This window comes from Macrobrachium nipponense, chromosome 20, assembly GCF_015104395.2.
Source record: "Macrobrachium nipponense isolate FS-2020 chromosome 20, ASM1510439v2, whole genome shotgun sequence".
In the NCBI taxonomy this organism is placed as follows: Eukaryota; Metazoa; Arthropoda; class Malacostraca; order Decapoda; family Palaemonidae; genus Macrobrachium; species Macrobrachium nipponense.
The window spans coordinates 3343218-3363606 of NC_061089.1; the positions used below are offsets into that span (position 1 = coordinate 3343218).

At 38.1% G+C, this 20389-nt stretch overlaps 1 protein-coding gene across 11 annotated transcripts in view; it reads left to right on the forward strand.

The window, feature by feature from the left end:
* Positions 1-12377, forward strand: part of LOC135221648 (calcium uniporter protein, mitochondrial-like) — a 761453-nt gene extending 749076 nt beyond the window's left edge. For 10 of the 11 annotated variants that reach the window (XM_064259367.1, XM_064259415.1, XM_064259358.1 and 7 more), the window contains one exon: positions 8423-12377. In XM_064259367.1, the coding sequence (XP_064115437.1) occupies positions 8423-8686 (264 nt within the window). In that variant the 3' untranslated portion in view covers positions 8687-12377. The remainder of the gene's footprint in view (positions 1-8422) is intronic. The other variant, XM_064259375.1, reaches the window with a different exon arrangement.
* The last annotated feature ends 8012 nt before the right edge of the window (positions 12378-20389 follow it).

Below are 20389 nucleotides of genomic sequence, written 5' to 3' on the forward strand. Positions count from 1 at the left end.
AACATAGAGAGGGGGGGAGGGAACCACTGGGTTTCCTATCCACCCTTAGGGATAGTTCACACGAGCACTTACTGATATAAGGGGTTTTTAATTTTGTTTTTATTTTGTGTTATTTAATGTTTAGAATCTTTTGCGTTACTCCGGGGGGTTTTTTTATTTCCGCCTCTCGTACTATCCCTTGCTTTGTTAGAAGTTTGACATTGCTCACTCAATATTAATTAACTCCGGGCCATACGGAGAACTCCTGGGCCCTACGAGTCTATTTTTAGTCATATGACAAGTGAGCTTAGGCGGAGGCAGAGACTTTCTTCCCCCCTCGTAACTTTTCTACGTAATATTCATACGTAGATCTCTATCCGTCGGTCCTACTCCGGCACCCACGGATAGTTTGCATATTATACCATCGGAGGTTGTCATTGGTACTCATGTATGCCTTTGACTTACAGATGTTGTGCCAGGAGATTGGGTGCAATGCCATCCTCCAAGACCCGTGCGGCCATATAGTAATGCCGTTCTCATGCAGGATGTGCAGTGAAAGTGGAGGATTTTATCGTTTGGCATCATGAAGCTTGCCAAACCTGCTACTTGCTAGTAGGAGATGCCTCACTAGTAGTAAGTTTCTTAGCACTTTCTTCATTCATTCGTCACCTGGAATACTTGTTGTTATATTATACCTTTCACATATGAGACACATATTCATATAATCTCAACACAACAGACATTCCTCCCCTATCCTCTCCCTAACTCTAGACCCTTTTTTACAGGGTTCTGATGAAGAAAAGAAGAAAGCTTTGTCGACTCTCAAAGCTTGGGTAGGGGGTTTTGGCCGGAATTCGAAGGGCCGCCCCTACATTCTTACCCAGGATATGGCGGACCTAGTATTCCCAGGAGCCAAGAAAGGATCAGTGGTGGACCCGATAGTGGCCGCCCCTTTGCTGGCCGACCTTCAAGTCATGATCTCCCTACAGGAGGGGGATTTCCCAGAGGACGTTGCAGAAGACGTTGCGGCAATGAACCTCGACGTTGAACCCATGGCTATTGACTCCATGGGTTACAGGTAAAGGGTGTAGTAGGGGCAGCTTCTGTGGGTTCTCAGGGCCCTTTCCTGAATTCCCTTTCTCCATCACCTTCTACTGATCCTTCTACTTCCACTTCTTTCCGGGGCTTCACTGAAGAGCAGCGGTCTGTCCGTCCTAAGGCTACTTCAGTGATCCCCAAGGCTAAGATGACCGAGGAGAAACTTAAAAAGTCTCTCCCCAAGAAATCGGTCATCCTGACAGACACTGTAACTCCGGCTCACCACCCCGGATCAGTTAGGTCAAGGGAGGCCTCTTCCTCTGCCTCGAGGTCCCTCAAACATAGATCACGTAAGGATCGGGCTCAAGTCCCTCCTTTTGATCCCGAATCCTTTTCGGCTAACATTCTGGAGCAGGTGGGAGTGATCGTAGGGGCCTTGGTTGACAACAAGGTCGGCTCGGTGCTCTCCCAGCTCTCCAGTTCTGTTACGTCTTCCGGCCAGTCGATCCAATCGCTGGCAGAACAGGCTGGCCGCTCAGGAGAATGCCATCGCCGGGATCCAAACCTCGATCGCAGCAGGTTCCCCTCTATCTGTGCACCTTCTCCTCTTCCAATGCCAGATTCCAGCCAACTGCCGGAATTCAAGGTGGCCAAACCTTGGAGGATCGCTTCGTATGCCCCGTTTGTCAACGGAATGTTGACAATCGAAGGCATAGGAACTCGAAGGCGTGAGGACTTCGAGTTCCACCCGCCCCAGAGACCTTCAACCACCATTCATTGGCTACGTCTGACTAACGGAAAGCAGCGATGATGAGAGAGGACAAGGTTCCCAAGGAAACAGTGATCCTTCCGAGGAACAGGCACAGCAGACTCTAATGAGAAGTCTGGAAGAATGGGGGTGTGAAAACACTCGCATCACAGCCTTTAGGAGTCCTTTCACCATTTTTACTCCGGTGGAAGGGACTCCGCTACCACTGACCCTTAAGGTAGTGGAAGCAACCTTTCAGGCCGCCCTGAAAGACGAGCCCCTGCCTCAACTACGAGAGACGGAACCCACCTCTCTCTTAGTCCCAGGCTCCGAGACGTACTTCGAGGGGGCAGTTCCTACTTTCTCAGTAGGAAAACTAAAGGCGGACTGTGCCACCTCTCTCTTTAGTGAGACTCCCCAGGTTGTCGGACTCTCTCATCCAGATGGAGTACGACGCCCGGACTAGGTTCGCGGAGATCCCTTTCCTCCATGACTATGGCGGAGATGACGGCTCTTGTATACCAACAAGAGCCGTTATTTAAAGTTTTGGCTAAAGGTCTGCTGCACACCATGCAGTGTGACCTTTACGACTTCCTCATAGCCAGGAGAAATTGTAGGAAGCACGTTCTGGCGGAAGCTACTATCCGCCATGAACCGAATAAACTGATTGCTTCCTCAATTTGGGGAACGGACCTCTTTCCAGCACCAGTAGTAGCAGAAGTCCTTCATGAGGCTTCTAAGGTTAACCAGTGCCTCAAAGTCAGGTGGGGACTGGTAGCAAAGCGGAGGCAGGAATCTTCTAGTCCTAACCCAAGGAACAAGAAGAAACCAAGGAAGTTCTCTCCCTTCAGCCTTCTCAACAAACGTTGGTTCAGGCAGTCACAGCATCACAAGGGCAACCATCGTCGAAGGGTCAACAACAATACCTTGTTCTGACCCCTCAGTCCCAGCAATCTCAACCCTCTACTTCCTTTGCTGTCTCGCCAGCCTTCAATTCCAACTATGAAAGCCAGAAACTTTCAGGTTTTCAATAGGTTTGCGAGAGGCAGCAGAGCAAGAGGTGCCTCTCGATTCAGAGGATCCGGCAGGGCTGCTAACAGGAAGAGGTTTCCGAGGAGCAAGAGGTGGCCGGCCCCTCGGCAAACCAGCAGTGAGAGTCCCAAGGTAGGAGGGAGGCTGTACCTCTTCCGCCAGCGGTGGGGGTTCAGCCCTTGGGCTCAAAGTATAGTAACAAAGGGACTAGGTTTGGTTGGAGTTTGGCTAGAGGGCCCTCCTCCAACAAACAGATTCTATCAAGCACCAACAACGGAATTGGTAGAGTAGTCTCAAGAGTCAACAATTTAAAATTTCAAGGACGCTTGTTCAGCGTGCCAAAGAAAGACTCGGTAAACCAAAGAATCATCTTAGACTTGTCCCATCTGAACTTATTCATTCATTGCGACAAGTTCAGGATGCTGACCGTTTCGCAGGTACGGACCTTACTTCCCCGTGGGCCGTCACAACCTCTATAGATCTTACAGATGCCTACTATCTGTTCCCATAGCCAGACTTCCGTCCATTCTAGGCTTCAAACTAGGCAACAGATCCTACTCCTTCAAGGTAATGCCATTCGGGCTCAACATAGCCCCCAGGATCTTCACCAAACCCCCCTTGGCGGAAGCAGTAGTGCAAGAGCTAAGGAAACAGGGAATAATGTTAGTGGCTTATCTGGACGATTGGCTTATTTGGGCAAAGAACAAAGAAGCAAAGAACAACGGTCAGAGTGATCAAATTCCTGGAACATTTAGGTTTTCAAATAAACAAAACCAAGTCCAGACTAACACCGGAATCTCGATTCCAGTGGTTAGGCCTTCAGTGGGACTTACAATCGCACACTCTATCAATTCCGTCGTTGAAAAGGAAAGAAATTGCAAGAGCTACAAAACAATTTCTCAAACGACAACAAACATCCAAGAGGTGCCAGGAGAGGATCCTGGGCTCACTCCAGTTTGCATCAGTCACAGACGTTCTGCTCAGAGCCAAACTCAAAGATATAAAACAGAGTATGGCGCTCAAGAGCGAATTGCAGATCACGGGACAAACTAGCCTCTATCCCAGCGATCTTACGGAAACGTCTCAGTCCTGGACGGAGACAAAGAACCTTTCAAAAGCAATTCCTCTACAGTTTCCCCCTCCATCATTAGTGATCCACACAGATGCCTCACTAACAGGGTGGGAGGATACTCCCAGTACAAAAAGTTCAAGGAACTTGGTCGTTAACATTCCGCCAGCTACATATCAATGTACTGGAGCCAATGGCAGTATTCCTCACACTGAAACGAAAAAGGCCTCTCCGTCCGCCCAAGAACTCTCATTTCCAAATTAGTTCTGGACAGTGCAGTAGTAGTACACTGCATCAGCAGGGGCGGATCCAAGTCAAGCCACTTGAACCATGTCATGATAGCCATCTTTTCTCTGGCAAGCAAAAACAATGGCACCTGTCAGCCACTCACCTGGCAGGAGTCAAGAACGTAGTAGCAGACGCTCTATCGCGCTCCGTCCCGTTGGAATCGAGTGGACACTGGACAGGAGTTCATTCAATTGGATCAGTCTACAAAGTCCCCGGACTCCAAGTAGACCTCTTCGCCACGGAGTCAAACCACAAACTCCCTTGTTTACGTGGCACCCAACCTCGATCCTCTAGCATACGCTACGGATGCAATGATCCTCGATTGGAACGAATGGAAGAATATTTACCTCTTCCCTCCGGTGAACCTTCTCATGAAAGTTTTAGACAAAACTCAGGACATTCAAAGGCCAAGTAGCTCTAGTAGCTCCCAACTGGCCCAAGAGCAATTGGGTTCCCTCTACTCCTAGAGTTGAGACTCCGACCACTACGGATTCCCAACCCCAAACTAACCCAGTTAGTGCAAACTCAGACTGTGTCCGCTTCCTCAAGAATTCAGAAAACCCTAACTTTATGGATTTTCTGAAATTCGCAGCCATGAGGAATGCAGAAATTGATCCCCAGAATATCCTCATTCTTGGAATCAGATAAAAGAGAATCTACTCTCCGGCGGCAAATATGATTCATCTGTCAAGAAACTAGCAGAGTTCCTTAAGTTGTCAAATTCTCAAGTCATGACAACGAACCTAGCCATAACTTTCTTCAGATCATTGTTTGAGAAAGGCTTAGCAGCAAGCCACTATCACTACGACCAAATCAGCTCTTAAAAAGATCTTCCAATTTGGTTTTAGCATGGACCTTACGGATTCGTACTTTACGTCCATACCAAAAGCTTGTGCTAGATTAAGACCATCAACGAGACCTAAAATCAGTCTCTTGGTTCTTAAATGATGTCCTCAAACTGGCCTCGGACATTAACAATGACTCTTGCAATTATATATCCCTCCTGAGGAAAACCCTATTCTTATTAAGTTTAGCCTCCGGAGCTAGAATATCAGAACTGTCAGCTTTATCAAGAGAACCAGGCCACATTGAGTTCCTCCCCTCAGGGGAAGTCCTCTTATCCCCAGATCGCCATTTTCTAGCCAAAAATGAAGACCCACAGGACAGATGGTCCTCGTGAAAATCCTACCACTACCTCAAGGACATTTCCTTTGTCCTTGTCAACTCATTAGAAGCCTACCTAAGCAGAACAACTCTGAAATCTTCAGGCCCATTGTTCATTAAAGGAAGGAAGGTGGTACATTATCCCTAAAAGGGATCAGGCAACAAATTTTATACTTCATTAAACAGGCCAATCCAGAGTCCTTTCCTCAGGCCCACGATGTTAGGGTGGTGGCCACATCTATTAATTATTTCCAACACATGAATTTTGACGATCTTAAGAAGTATACAGGCTGGAAATCTCCGACAGTTTTCAACGGCACTACCTAAAACCCTTAGAAGCCCTCAAATTTCCAGCAGTGGCAGCTGGAACACAGTTTCTCGCTGATTCTTAATTTTTACTATAACTTCTTGTAGCCTTCCCTTCTACCTGCCCCATTGGCACCCCTTATTACTTCGTTTTTAAGTCCGCTCCATGTATTGGGTTACCTTGAGTTTGCTTTTGTTCATCATTCTAATTGGATTCAGTTCCATTCTTTTGTATATATCAACTTATATCCTGTCTTTGCCTAACCTGTATTGTTATTGTTTGTTGTTAGGCTAACTAATTTTAAGTGATAACCCGTGTTTTAGGGCTTATACTTCCCTTAGGGTAAGACTGTAATTTTAGTTGATTATTATACTATTAACCTTACAAGTGTTTAACTTTACCTTCTTAATTTATCTGTACTGTTCCTCAAGCTTGGTGTTTAGCATTCTCTGGTACTATTTCGCAGGCCGACACAGGTCAAGCCCAGAAAAGGGATTTTGACGAAGGAAAAATCTATTTCTGGGCAACGACCTGTGTCGCCCTGTGAAACCCCACCCTGTAGTTAGATTATCCTCACCCAGCTTACCCCAAGCTTGGAGGCTATCTTCAGGAATGACGTCTAGGCGTCGGAGGCGCTCACGTAGTAGTAGACGGGAGCTGTAGCACGGCTCCTCCGTAGTTCGGGGTTTTGTCAAAGGAAGAAGCTAAATGGCAAGGGACCTCTGGTAGTGATTCCACTCGCTCCTTACTATACCAACACTTCTATCAGAAGTGAGCGAGCCATTTATCTTGGCATTATATTGTTTCTTTTTTCTCTAGGATGAATAGCAATATTTATTCTTCAGAAATAGTATCAAAGGAACCATTTCACAGGGTGACACAGGTCGTTGCCCAGAAATAGATTTTTCCTTCGTCAAAATCCCTTTATTATTGACAATCAAAAGCCACAGTAGTGTTAAAATATATTATTGTACAATGGTAAAAAATACAAGGAGAGACTTTCGGATACTGCTCCGTATCCCTCTTCAGTCCTACTGACGGTCAAACAACAATGGAGGGAGCGGTTACAACAGTGCAAAAAGAAAAAAAAAACATAACTGGTTCAAGGCGGTTGGATCTAAGTGTTGGTCAGGTAATCCCCGTTCGGTTGTTTCTGTTGGCGAGATGGCTGGAACGGCGAAGTTGGCGTTCAGGTGATTCCAGCTGAGCAGACACTCCATCGGTGCCATGACTTGAAGCTGTAGTAACCTCAGTCATCTGGGATAAAAGAGAGGTGGGAGGCAACATCAAGGGGTCTCACAATCACCAGACATATGAGTCCTAAAATCGTTGACAAAGTGGTCAATTATTAAAGAATTGGTAAAACTATCTTCATCAGTGAAGGTTTTGTTCCCTTCAAAAGCACACCCCCTTTCTAATAGCAGCTCCTACCACTAGGCGACGAACACCAACATCCCCACTCTTAAAGGAGCTGCTATTAGAAAGGGGTGTGCTTTTTAAGGGAACAAAACCTTCACTGATGAAGATAGTTTTACCAATTCTTTAATAATTGACCACTTTGTCAACAATTTTAGGACTCATATGTCTGGTGATTGTGAGACCCCTGATGTTGCTCCCACCTCTCTTTTATCCCAGATGACTGAGGTTACTACAGCTTCAAGTCATGGCACCGATGGAGTGTCTGCTCAGCTGGAATCACCTGAACGACCACTTCGCCGTTCCAGCCGTCTCGCCAACAGAAACAACCGAACGGGGATTACCTGACCAACACTTAGATCCATCCGCCTTGAACCAGTTGTTGTTTTTTTTTTTTTCACTGTTGTAACGCTCCCTCCATTGTTTGACCGTCAGTAGGACTGAAGAGGGATACGGAGCAGTATCCGAAAGTCTCTCCTTGTATTTTTTACCATTGTACAATAAAATATTTTAACACTACTGTGGCTTTTGATTGTCAATATTATAGCCTCGTTACGGAGGTTCCTTAGTTCATTATTATTATTATTATTATAGCTTAACCAGACCACTGAGCTAGCTTTTTTAGCTCTCTTAGGATAATTGTATCTCACATAGATATTAATGAGTACTTTACCTACTTTCTTGCTCGTTTAATTATTTTTTCCCAAATGTTTGTGATTTACTGTATTGAGGAGGGGGCTCCCCTAAGTTAAGAGGTTTCGTATTTAATTGGCATTGAAATTGTTTTAAAATTTACATTTTATTTGGAGTTCGTTTGAAATGTTGCTGTGATTAAAAAAATTTACAAATATTGCATTGTTGTATAATGCTGTAAGGGAAAGACACAGTAATCATGAGTGACACTAACTTTATTCCCAGAAATTTTGTACATAAATTGCTGTCAACACTAATGGCAAAACCAGAAAAACTTTTGAAGCTTTTCACTCCCAAATAGTGTGGTGAATTCATTACTGTTTAGAATCTCTGCACATATATTACCTTCAAGTTAAGGAGTCTTGTTATTATCATTACTTTATGAAATCCTGCTATACTAATTAAGTTGCATGTGAAATATCGGACTTTAGTGTTAAATTAGATACTGTGCTTTTTCTGCTTGAAATAGGTTTTTTCATATTTAAAAGTTTTTCATAGACATTTGAGTGTTTTCTTGGTATTTTGAGAGATTTTATGTTTGTTTATAACTTCAATTTCTTAGAATTCAATTTCTTAGAATTAATGTTTGCTATGTACTGTTATTGTAAATGTAATATGTATATCTATGTAGAGAAGAAATGTAATTGAATCAGTAATTTCTAATATTCATTCATTCATTTCCTTACAGGACTTTGTTTTACCAGAAGTGCGTGATCGTCAGTTCTTAATTAGTTTCCATAAGAGGGCTAAAAAGATAGGAATGGATGTAGAAAAATATAATCGGCTAAAGGACAGAATCGCCCAATTAGAAAATGATCTTGATAGGCTACGAGATCCTCTGGCTCTCAATTTACCTCACAGTGCCCTCAAGGATGCAGAAACAGCAGAAGCCCCATTAGCCAAGGCACAAAAACACATCAAAAACTTGTTGGGACTGAAAAATGAAAAATAGCTCTGATATTTTAATTAATTAGAATGATACCGAAATGCAGGAATTTTGTAATTTAGATTTTTTTAGCATAAGATGGACAAGTTGATAGTTGTCCCAATACACAAAGTTGCTCAGCCAAGCCTTAGCAACATTTTAATAAAATCATGTCAGTGATGGGAGTCTTAACTGCCAGTTTCATTATTTTATATGTAACAATGAAATATAAAAAAAATTGTTATTAGAGGTTGGGTATTCTTGAGATTTGAATGAAAATGAGAGACATTGTATACAGTAGTACCCAAAGCCTTTTGGTAAATATAGAAATGCAATATTCAGTCATGGTTCTGGGAATGCCAGCCATTTTTGAACTTGTATCATACTGCAGACTGTAAAGCAATGCGAACTAAAAGGCTCCAAATAATACGAAACTTCCTCTTTAAAATGAATAAGCTCTTGAACTTTTCCTCGATGCAGTACAAGCTTTTCAAATTGATTATATTAGAATGATTTTATAATGTATCATGATCTATTATGACTAGAAAACACTTCATCCCTCTTTTACTAGCTCTTTAGAAAAGGCTTTTGCATCTTCCATTTACAATATTTGAAAATGTACTGTAAACAAATTGAAACTTTTTTTACTTGAAATTATGTACTATATGTTGAGTAGTACAGTAGTATTCAGTTTTAAAATTAATTTGTATATTTTTTCTGCAGATTGGCAGCGTGGAGTCAAATAATGATAGTTAATTAGGAATCTCAGGTCCTTCAGGATGATATTCTATTTAGTTCTGGAAGACAAATGAATTCAAACATTGTTTTGATATATTGCAGTTACAAAAACAATTTTTTTTTAGACAACATCATATTTCATAGATCGAGCAGTTTACTAGAACGTAACATATATCAAGTAAAACTGATATCAATTTTAAAACAAAGTAAATTAAGATTTATCTAGCAAAAGTAGACAAATTTCTTGAGTACTTTAAGGGAATAAATGGCTTGTGAATAGTTGGTGAAAAATACAGTACATTATATGCAAGTCAGAATATCATATTATATTGATATATTAATAGTAAGACGCAGACTAAAAAAGTTGTGAAAGCCTTAACTTCCTTTTCGTCTGGCTTCCTTATGAAATCAAAGAAGCGTATCAAAAAGCACAAATGTACTTATTGTACGACAATTGTTTTATATGTAATGTGTACATCAGTATATATATGAGTGGATTGTTTCTATAAACATTTAAGAAATAGCAAGTGATTGTATTAATGGTAAGTCATTATTAATTGTTTAAACTGTTAATGAATTAATGCAGTGGCTTTTAAGAGTAAAATTTGTTGATTAATGCAGTATTAGAAGTTTGTAATATAATATATTTTATCATTTGATGCAGTATATATGGTCATATTTTCTTTGTATTAAATGCAAGCAACAGTTTTTATTTGATCTACAACTATATTTGGCAATTTTGTTTAGTAAATTAGTAGTCCAGTAGTCTTGCAAAATTTCGTAGATAATAGCTTATATATCACAAAGCACTGTTATAGGATTTGAGTAAGCTGCTTAACTGTGTCTTCCGACAATGAAGGACTTGTTGACAACTAAGGAAAATTGGTAAACCTGTACAGTATTTGCATGTCTACAATGTGGAAGAGTTTGTCAACAGTTGCAGCTGTGGGATATATCTACTACATTATCCTAATCCCTTCAGTGGAAAAAGACACTTTTACTTTTTTAAGTACTAATGGTCTTATGATTAAATTAATTGCTTGGTATTAGTATATACATATTTTGCAACACTATATTACAATGAAAATATGCAGTTTTCCTTAGGTTATAGAGTAGTTTCTCTCTTTTTTCTGTATTTTCCTCTTCCTCTTTCTCTACAAAAGCTTTAGCATTGGATGGTGTTGTAAACTGTTTAGCTATCCATAAAAGCCATCCTTCCTTAGCTGCCGCCAGGTTTTGGCAAGCAATTACTGATGACCTCGTCGTTTATAGGGTCAGGGGGTGATAATGGTTACTATTAGTTTTGTATTACTGGTTGTTAAGGCTAGTCTTTCACAATGTCATTGGTTGATGTTTACTAATATGTAGCCAGTTTTTAAGCATTTTTATAGTGTTATCCTGATAGGGAGAAAAGAAAGTTTTTAGCAATACATATTTTATATCAATATAGTTATTATTCATTGGCTAAGGTGAAACTTTTTATATGACAACTATGTCATTAGGATCTTATAAAACAGTATTCTCAATTCAAGTAACTTTAAAACCTTCTTGTCTTCTATTTGAGAACTATCTTAATATCAATCTTAATCCTATTTAATCTTTCTTCTTAGGTCTAATTTTCCTATGTATTCTAATTAAGCTATGATATAAGTATACACAGAAAACTTGAATTAACTTTTACTTTAAAATTTTTTATAGAAGGGAAGGTTTAGCAAGAAAAATACGAAGAAGACGTGTAAAATGTGTTGCATATCTAAGAACCAGTCAAGTACAGAGAAATTAAATTTTACCATGTAGTATTTACTTAAGCAGAAATGTTTATTAAGGAATGATTCAAGAATTTTATATTCTTCAAGGTAAACACATTTCATGAATGACATTCTTTAGTGGTAGGTTTAAAATGATCAATTTTAAATTTGAAGTCATCAATGGTTATTATCTTTCTTGGAGGCTATACTGTTTTCTTTGGAATAAAAGGTGATAAACTTTATTTTTATGCCTATAAGATGTAATGTTCAGAATACTGTTACATGAACTACACTGTGAATGATGTTATATCTGCATAGTGGTAAAATTCCATAAATTGTAATGTTTTTAAATACATTACTTATTTCACTTAGACATAATCGTGTTGAAGAAAGAATATTAGTGTATATTTTATATTGTTGTTTAGTTTTCCACATACCGTTCATAATTTCCTGTGCTTAATTTCTGCCACTTAAATGGTCTTATACGTAACGTGGTAAAAAAATTCCTGCATGTTGAATTTCTTCAGAAAAGTACCTCCCTTGACATTGCATTGCTGATATCTTGATTTTATACTTTACAGGTATATACTATTTTACCACCACATATATATTTGGAGGGAAAGTTTTATCAATCATGAACTAACATATCCAGTAAATAATGAACTGTAGGCCAGCAAATATTGATAATTAGATGACTAAAATTTAGATATCAAACTGGTGCTATTCCAATGTAAGCTGACCTCGAGTTCATCAGTTATTATAGTACCATCATTGGCCAAATTCAGACTTCTGTCATCCAGTTTACTGTAATTATATTAAATTGCAATTAATAATGGCAAATTAGCATTATCCCAGTCTTTGTGTTCTTTTATTGTTTCTATGAACCCTTTGAATACTGAATAAAAATGAACTAGTACATTAAATCATATTATTTGTATATCTATTTTTGATTTCATATATTTCTTTATTTTGTCACTATTTATAACAGATTTTTTTCCTTTGCTTCCATTAAGAAAATTGAGCCTATTGGTCATTAGTGATATACATATATCATACAGATATTAAAACCACTGTCGATTTCAAAGGCTAACAGGAATTAGTGTAACTTTGCACATATACACAGTTGTAACACCCCATCCTCTCACTATCATTTTCTTTATTTTTCATTATGATGCTGAATTGACTTCTTGGTCCCAGAGCCAGAGGGCTGGCCTCAATGCCCCCCCCCCCCCCTCCCCACACACACACACACACACACACTCTCTCCTCTCTCTCTCTCTCTCTCTCTCTCTCTCGTCTCCTCCCTCTCTCCTCTCTCTCTCTCTCTCTCTCTCTCTCTCTCTCTCTCATGTAGACAGTATGATGACATTCATGAATAAATTGTGCGCCTCATGATTATACTGAAAATTTTTGCAGGATGGTACATAAATTGTGATAAGAATTAGTATTAGTAATTTTCCCAGTGTTGTATCAGTAATCTTAGTTGGATCTGTCAGTCATTGATAAGTGATAAGGCTAACCATTCATAATACCTACACAATTGGTTATTGAGGTTCTTATAACCAAATAATGTTTACCATTAACATATTGTAAGGATAAAAAATAAAATTTTATGCAAAAATCATTTTGATCTAGTGTATTTTTACTATGCATATTCATTTACACGAGATGATAAATATTTAAAGGAATTTATTTAAACTTTTTATATTTTGAATCATCATAAACCTAGAAAATTAACAAAGTATTAGTACAACACAGTATAGTCCTTAGAAATTGATAGGTATGCTCTTATTATTGTTGTTAAATGATGTAGCTCTCTGTGAGTTCACTTTCTAAACCTTATTTAATGTCTTTAATACTGACTTCAGGTTTTCTGTGTATATGTTGGTAGAAAGCGAGTTTCTCACATTTACAATTGTCTTCTGATATCTTAAACCAGTGTTCCTGCCAATGACACTTTTACACATGAATCCAGACTTTTTCATTAATTGACTTCTAACTACAATCTGGAAATAAATGAGCAGAAACAGCTATAGGTCAAGTTTTTGCACAAAATTGCCACTAGTTTTGTACATGTTATCAGATTTTAAGCTAAATTTTGAATATAGTGTTTTGTAATGATTTATACAATAGTATTTATGAGGAGTACACAGTATGTATGCCTTGATTTATTGAGTGATGCTATGATTACATACTTGCCATGGAGGTATTTTAGGGAAGATTGATGTGTTTTGTAGTTTGCTGCAAATTGCCCAAATGTTTACAGAGAGTGTATAAACAAACCCAGGACAAATTGTTATAGTTGTCCTTTAGTGGAGTGCATTTACATTTGATTTATGATTTCATTTGTTAGTATTTGTATATTTCTTTGCTTAACAACAATGGTATTTTGAGTGATCATAAATTGTTTTTTCTGCCTTATTCTTTTTACATACCTGATGTTGTTCATGTCAGACATTTTTGCAAGTTTCAAAAATTGTTTGGTTAATGATATGGGGAATATGACTGAATTTCTTTTCAGAGGCAACAGATGTTGTCATCATTGTTCTTAACATTCAAATTTTGTTTAGAATTATTGTAAGAGATATGTACACAGCAGTACTTCTCATTTTAATCACTGTATAAGGAATGCACTTTTTCAATGAGTTAAAGGCTTATACATATATTTATATTGGATGTTAATCTGTGAATTGTTTTGCTTGTATGACAATTTATGTTTTGAAGCTATTTTTGAACTGAAACTTTTCAAGTATACCATTCTGTGATTGACTTAAGGATCCTTTCAATTCAAGTGTTTGAATAAAGCATGTAAGAGTGCTCAAATTTGTTATGATTTGAGTTACAGATATGAAACCAATGCACTTAAAATGTTGCTCTTGATAGATTATGTACAAAGATCAGAATATTAAATACTGCAGGAAGATAATTATATCAACAATTCTCATATATTATCTACTTTGTATATGGCCATAATTTATTTTTGTGTTCTTTGATAAATTTGGATTTTTACAGGCACTCTTTTGCACCACTGCTTTGAATAATCTATAAGCAGTTATTTCCATGCTCATGAGAAATCGGACAGAAGGTCAGGAACTGGAAACAAAGTGCACAGTATGGCACTTAAAATGATCAGCTTTGTGTATAAGTCTGCAATTTGCTGTCCATGTCTTAATGGAGTTCCTGAATTGTGTACTCTGAATTTTATTGCAAAATTGCATGAAACTATAGTGCAGTATATGGCATTCAAGGTCTGAAATGTGAATGGTCACAAAATAAACATAAATGTTTGATCTTCCTTTTGACAAGTAAGTGATTAAGCAATAGCTTGTTTTTAATTAAACTCAGGTTATGTATAGCTAGATACTACCATCACCTAGAAAACTGATATTATACACAAAATTATATAAATGTATCTTGGCATTGGTCATTACCTGTACACTATTTTGCTAGGGTAATTACACTGGAATTCATAGTTTTGTCTTTTATTTATATGAGGTTTTGGAATGAAACTTTTAGCTCCTGTAATATAATGTAAAATAAAACTTGTTAAACATTTTTAAATATGAACTCTTAATTGTCACAAGCTAACTTTCATATGAAAATGCAAAGCACATCACATCTCTAATTTTTTTTATTTTTCTCCCAATTATGTCTCAGTATTTTTAACACATAGGTAATCATTTTGATGTTTCTTTCTTATACGTATTCCGAACAGCTTATTGTTGGTGGGACCTATCAGAGAGTATTTACCTAAGTCTGATTCTTTGTGTCTAAAAAATGGATGTTTTCATTCCACAAATAATATGGAGCCAGTATTCATTCTCAGTTATGACTCCCCCCATTTCATGCAGGTACTAAGAGGAATGGAGATATGGATAAAACAGCTAAAGTTGCAATAATAATTCAATCAAATGTACCTGTTCATGTCAGTTACTCATAACTGTCTAAAATAATAATTCAATCAAATGTACCTGTTCATGTCAGTTACTCATAACTGTCTAAAATATCTATTCCATAAATGATATGCTTTGTGTACTAATGAAACTGACAATGACAGTGGAAACAGACTAAATTCATAGTTGCACATACATATGTAGGTGTTCTTCTCATAAAAAGACTGTCACATCTAAGTGTAAAAAAAAAAAAAAAAAAAAAAAAAAAAAAAAAAAAAAAAAAAAAAAAAAAAAAAAAAAAAAAAGTTCAAAAGGATTGTCACATCTTAGTTGGTCACACACTTGTGACTCATAGGCATTTAATGAATCACATGATCCAGAATACAGGGAATATAAAACAATGCTAACAGTTAAACAGATAAGTATTATATGGTGGTCTAATTTGAGATCAACAAGACCCCCTCAACTTGAGACCACCTTGACATGGTTACGGTGCTCTCGAACCTCTGGAATTTTTTTTCCTAGGCTCAAACTCAAGAGTCTCATACATTACTATATATTTTAGGGTAAATATTTGTGGATTTTTCCATCTATGTATGTCAGAATTTACAAAATCTGATAAGAAAATATATCAATGCTTGAAGTGGAGTTATATCTAAAGCTAATCAGTGGGAGCTGTGGTAGAACTATATCTACCTGACAATGTTCAGACGTGTTTTTTCAGGCAGAACTATTTTGTGGAGCTGGATGATAGATTCCTAGGGGGGTCTATTTTTAGGAATAGGACTCTTGGCATTCTATCCAGTTTGCCCATAGTAATGTGGATTAGGTGGGGATAACTGTATCATTATAATACATTCAGTCCTAGCTAGCAGGTTCTGCTTACACTTGGGCTATACTTATCATGTTATGCCATCCGCTTTTGGGGTAGAGAGGGATGCGAACATTTGGGAGTCAGTTCCCACTTGTGCCATCAGCGGAAGATTAAACTTAATAAAAAGCCAATTATATTTTTTAAAGATTTATAGTTTTTCTTTTTTTTAATCTTTATGAAAAATAGACTTAAAGATTTAAGTACCCCTGGGCCACATGATGGAAAAATTCCGGCACAGTAGATGACTAGTATTGGAACGTCACTCCTGAATCTCCTTAGTATGGCTTCAAACAGTGAAAATGCTACAAAGGAGCACCCTGTTCTAAGTAAAATATCAAATCCAGAACACCCATTAAGGTGCAGAGAAATTCAAAAAGCAGCAAACAAAAACCAATTGGTAGACTCCAATATCATAACAATGGAACCATAAATAATAAACAATAATTCTGACCCCCTCATTTTGGGACCACCTTGACGTGGTGAGGGGGCTCTCGAACCTCAGGAATTTCTTCCCAAGTTCAAACCCAAGAGTCTCATATGACATTATATATTTTTGGGTTAATATCTGTGGATTTTTCCACTTTTGTCAAAATTTTCAGTATCTAATAAATAAGAAAACATATCATAATAAGGATTGAAGTTAAATCCGAAGCTAAATAGCGGGAACTTTGGTAGATCCATCATCGGACCTGGTTTTCTAGGGGGAACTATTCTGTGGAGCTGGACCACGGATTCCAGGGGGGCCTGGCTCTAGAAATAGAACTCAGCATTCTGTCCCGTTTGCCCATGATGTGGCTAGGATGGGGATAATTTTATTTTTGTAATACTCTTAGTCCTACCAAGCAGGTAATGCTTACACTTGGGCCATACTAATGTTATGCCATCCTCTTTTGGGGTAGAGTAGGGATGCGGACATTTGGGAGTCATTTCTCACTTGTGCCATTGGTAGAAGATTTAACTTCACGAAAAGCCAATGATATCTTTTCAAAATGTATTATTATTTTTTTCTTTCTCTATTTTTTATGATAAATACGACTAAGTTTTTAGCACCCCTGGGCCCCTTGATGGACAAAATTTGGCACAGTTGATGACCACTGGAAGTATCCCTGAATCTCCCTCAGTCAGTTCAAGATAATAATGCAGCAAAGGAACATCCCGTTCCAAATAAATTATATGATCCTAAACACCCGGCAGGGCCCATAGAGATTCTACAAAAAAGTAAAAACCAATCAGAAGATTCAAACATAATAACAATGGAACCATACGCTACAGAGAAAGGAAACAAATCTGATACACAGATAACCCACATCAGGCAAGGTCCAAAAAGAAATAGATAATCTTTTTGGACCAGATAACTGGTCGAGATTTCTAGTACTTAAAGCTGAAAATAAAATATCAACAGCAATAGTACTAGTAAACAAATTATTGAACATATGTCCAACATAAGAAATGGAATGCCAATATATTAAAGAAAATGAATGGTTACTTCAGGTAACCACAAAAAAAAGTCTACAACCTTTTTAAATATAAAAGAAGTAAATGGCACAAAAATAACAATAAATAAGTCATGAAACATTAAATTTTATACAGGGCACCGTTATTTTACCCAACATTGAAGAAGAAGGACTACCCTCAAAACACTTGATACTTGACTCCTTTAAGTTAAGATACAATTATATACATGATTTAGAAGTTTACTCAATCCAAAGTAGGAAAGATCAAATTAATATTACAAAAATAAATTTACGGGCCGAGATCTCCCACTCAAAATCAAAATTCTTTGACAAAATAGAGAAGTGCGTCCATTTATAACAAAACCACTTCAGTGCACTCAATGTTCAAAGTTTGGGCACATACAAAAAATACCATAATAAAGCAGTATGCGCAGTGTGTGTATCAGACACCCATACTACTAATTGGAAATGTAAATCCCCAAAATGAATTAACTGTGGACAATCCCATCACGCAAAATCTAAGGAACGCTCCTTTTATCAATACAACACAGAACTCCAGTTGTTGATGAATAGAACAGGAATGTCAGTCAAAGAAGATAGACTCGAGCTAAAAGTATGAGGAGTCGGTAATCCATGTAAAAACCACTCTTTTGTAAATGTAACTAAAAATCTAAATATCGATCACATTAATAACATACAACTAGATAATATAGGGGTACAGACTGATTCCCATATCAATGATGCTGAACCCCAAAACAAGCCTGTTGATATATCTACCAGTACCGCTGCTAACACTGAAGATTCAGTTATCCATGGAAAGGAACCCCCCCTCTTTTTGGGACCACCTTGATGTGGTGAGGGGGCTCTCGAACCTCAGGAATTTTTTCCTAATTTCGATCCCAAGAGTCCCATATGTGATTATCTAACTTTCTTTTGATTAATATTTGTGGATTTTTCCACTTTTGTCAAAATTTACATAAAAAGAAATCAGAAAACATATCATGGCTTGAAATGTAATGAAATCTGAAGCTAAATAGTGAGAACTGTGGTAGGTCCATCATCTACCCGACAATGTTCAGACCTGTTTTTTCAGGTGCAACTTTTCTGTGGAGCTGGACCACGGATTCCAGGAGTCCCCTGGTTCTAGGATTAGAACTTTTGGCATTCTGTCTAGTTTGTCCATAATGTGATTAGGATGGGGATAATTGTATTATCGCAATACTCTTAGTCCTAGCAAGCGGGTTCTGCTTACACTTGGGCCATACTAATCATGTTATGCCATCTCCTTTTGGGGTAGGGTAGGGATGCAGACATTTGGAAGTAAATTCTCACTTGTGCCATTAGCGGGAGATTTCACTTCATAAAAAGCTAATATCTTATAAAAAAAATTTTTTTACATATATGTGCATGAATAGTGAAAGTGAAAGTTTAAGTACCCCTGGACCCCACGATAGAAAAACTCAGGCACAGTTGACAACTTTTGGCAGTTCACTCCTGAATCTCCTTTGTACCACTTCAAATAATGAAAATGATAATGAGGAACACCCTGTTCCAAACACAATTTCAAATCCAGATCGCCCATTAGGGTGTGTGGAAGGGCAGAAAGAAGCAAACAAAAACCAAATGGTGGCCACTAGTATCACAACTATGGAGCCTTATGTAATAAACAACAATTCTGAATTACTAAAGAAAAGTAATAATCCCACCAATTCAAATAGACCCCCTCATTATGGGACCACCTTGACGTGGTGAGCTCTTCCCAGGTTCGAACCCAAGAGTCCCATATGACATTATATATTTTCGAGTTAGCTTCTGTGGACTTTTCCATTTTTGCCAAAATTTTTGAAAGCAAATAAATGAGAAAATATATCATGGCTTAACGTGGAGCTAAACCCGAAGCTAAATAGTGAGAACTGTGGTAGATCCATCATCTACCCGACAATGTTCGGACCTATTTTTCAGGCGGAACTATTCTGTGGAGCTGGACCACGGATTCCAGGGGGTACCTGGTTCTAGGAATAGAACTCTCGGCATTCTATCCAGTTTGCCCATAATGTGATTAGGATGGGGATAATTGTATTATTGTAATACTCTTAGTTCTAGCAAATGGGTTCTGCTTACACTTGGGCCATACTAATCATGTTATGCCATCCCCTTTTGGGGTAGGGTAGGGATGCGGACATTTGGGAGTCCTTTCTCACTTGTGCCTTTGGTGGAAGATTTAACTTGGCAAAGAGCCAATGATATCTTTTCAAGATTTTTTTATATATTTTTTTTTCTTTAAATCTCATCTCAAATTTATGATTAATGAAATAAATGATTTGAGTACCCCTGGGGCCCATGATGGAAAAACTCCGGCACAGTTGATGACTATTGGCACGTCACTCCCGAATTTCCTTGGTACTGCCACAAGTAGTGGGAAAGTATTAGAAATGATACAAAGGAACACCCTTTTGTTCCAAGTAAAGCAATCAGAGCCAGAAAACCAAATAGAGTGCATAAATGAAAAAGAAACAAACAAAAATAAATTGGTAAACTCCAATATCGTAACAATGGACCATATATGATGAACAATAATCTGAATTAGAGACAAATAATCCTTCCCCAACAATACAGAAAATATAAAAATCATAATAGACAAGCAACATACATAAAACAAGACCAAAAAGAAACAAAAATTACCGACTTAATCCCACACTGGGCCCCCTCATTTTGGGACCACCTTGACGTGGTGAGGGGGCTCTCGAACCTCAGGAATCTCTTCCCAGGTTCGAACCCAAGAGTCCCATATGACATTATATATTTTCGAGTAAACATATGTGGACTTTTCCATTTTTTGCCAAAATTTTTAAAAGCAAATAAATGAGAAAACATATCATGGCTTAACGTGGAGTTAAATCCGAAGCTAATAGTGAGTAACTGTGGTAGATCCATCATCTACCCGACAATGTTCGGACCTGTTTTTCAGGCGGAACTATCTGTGGAGCTGGACCACGGATTCCAGGGGGGGCCTGGTTCTAGGA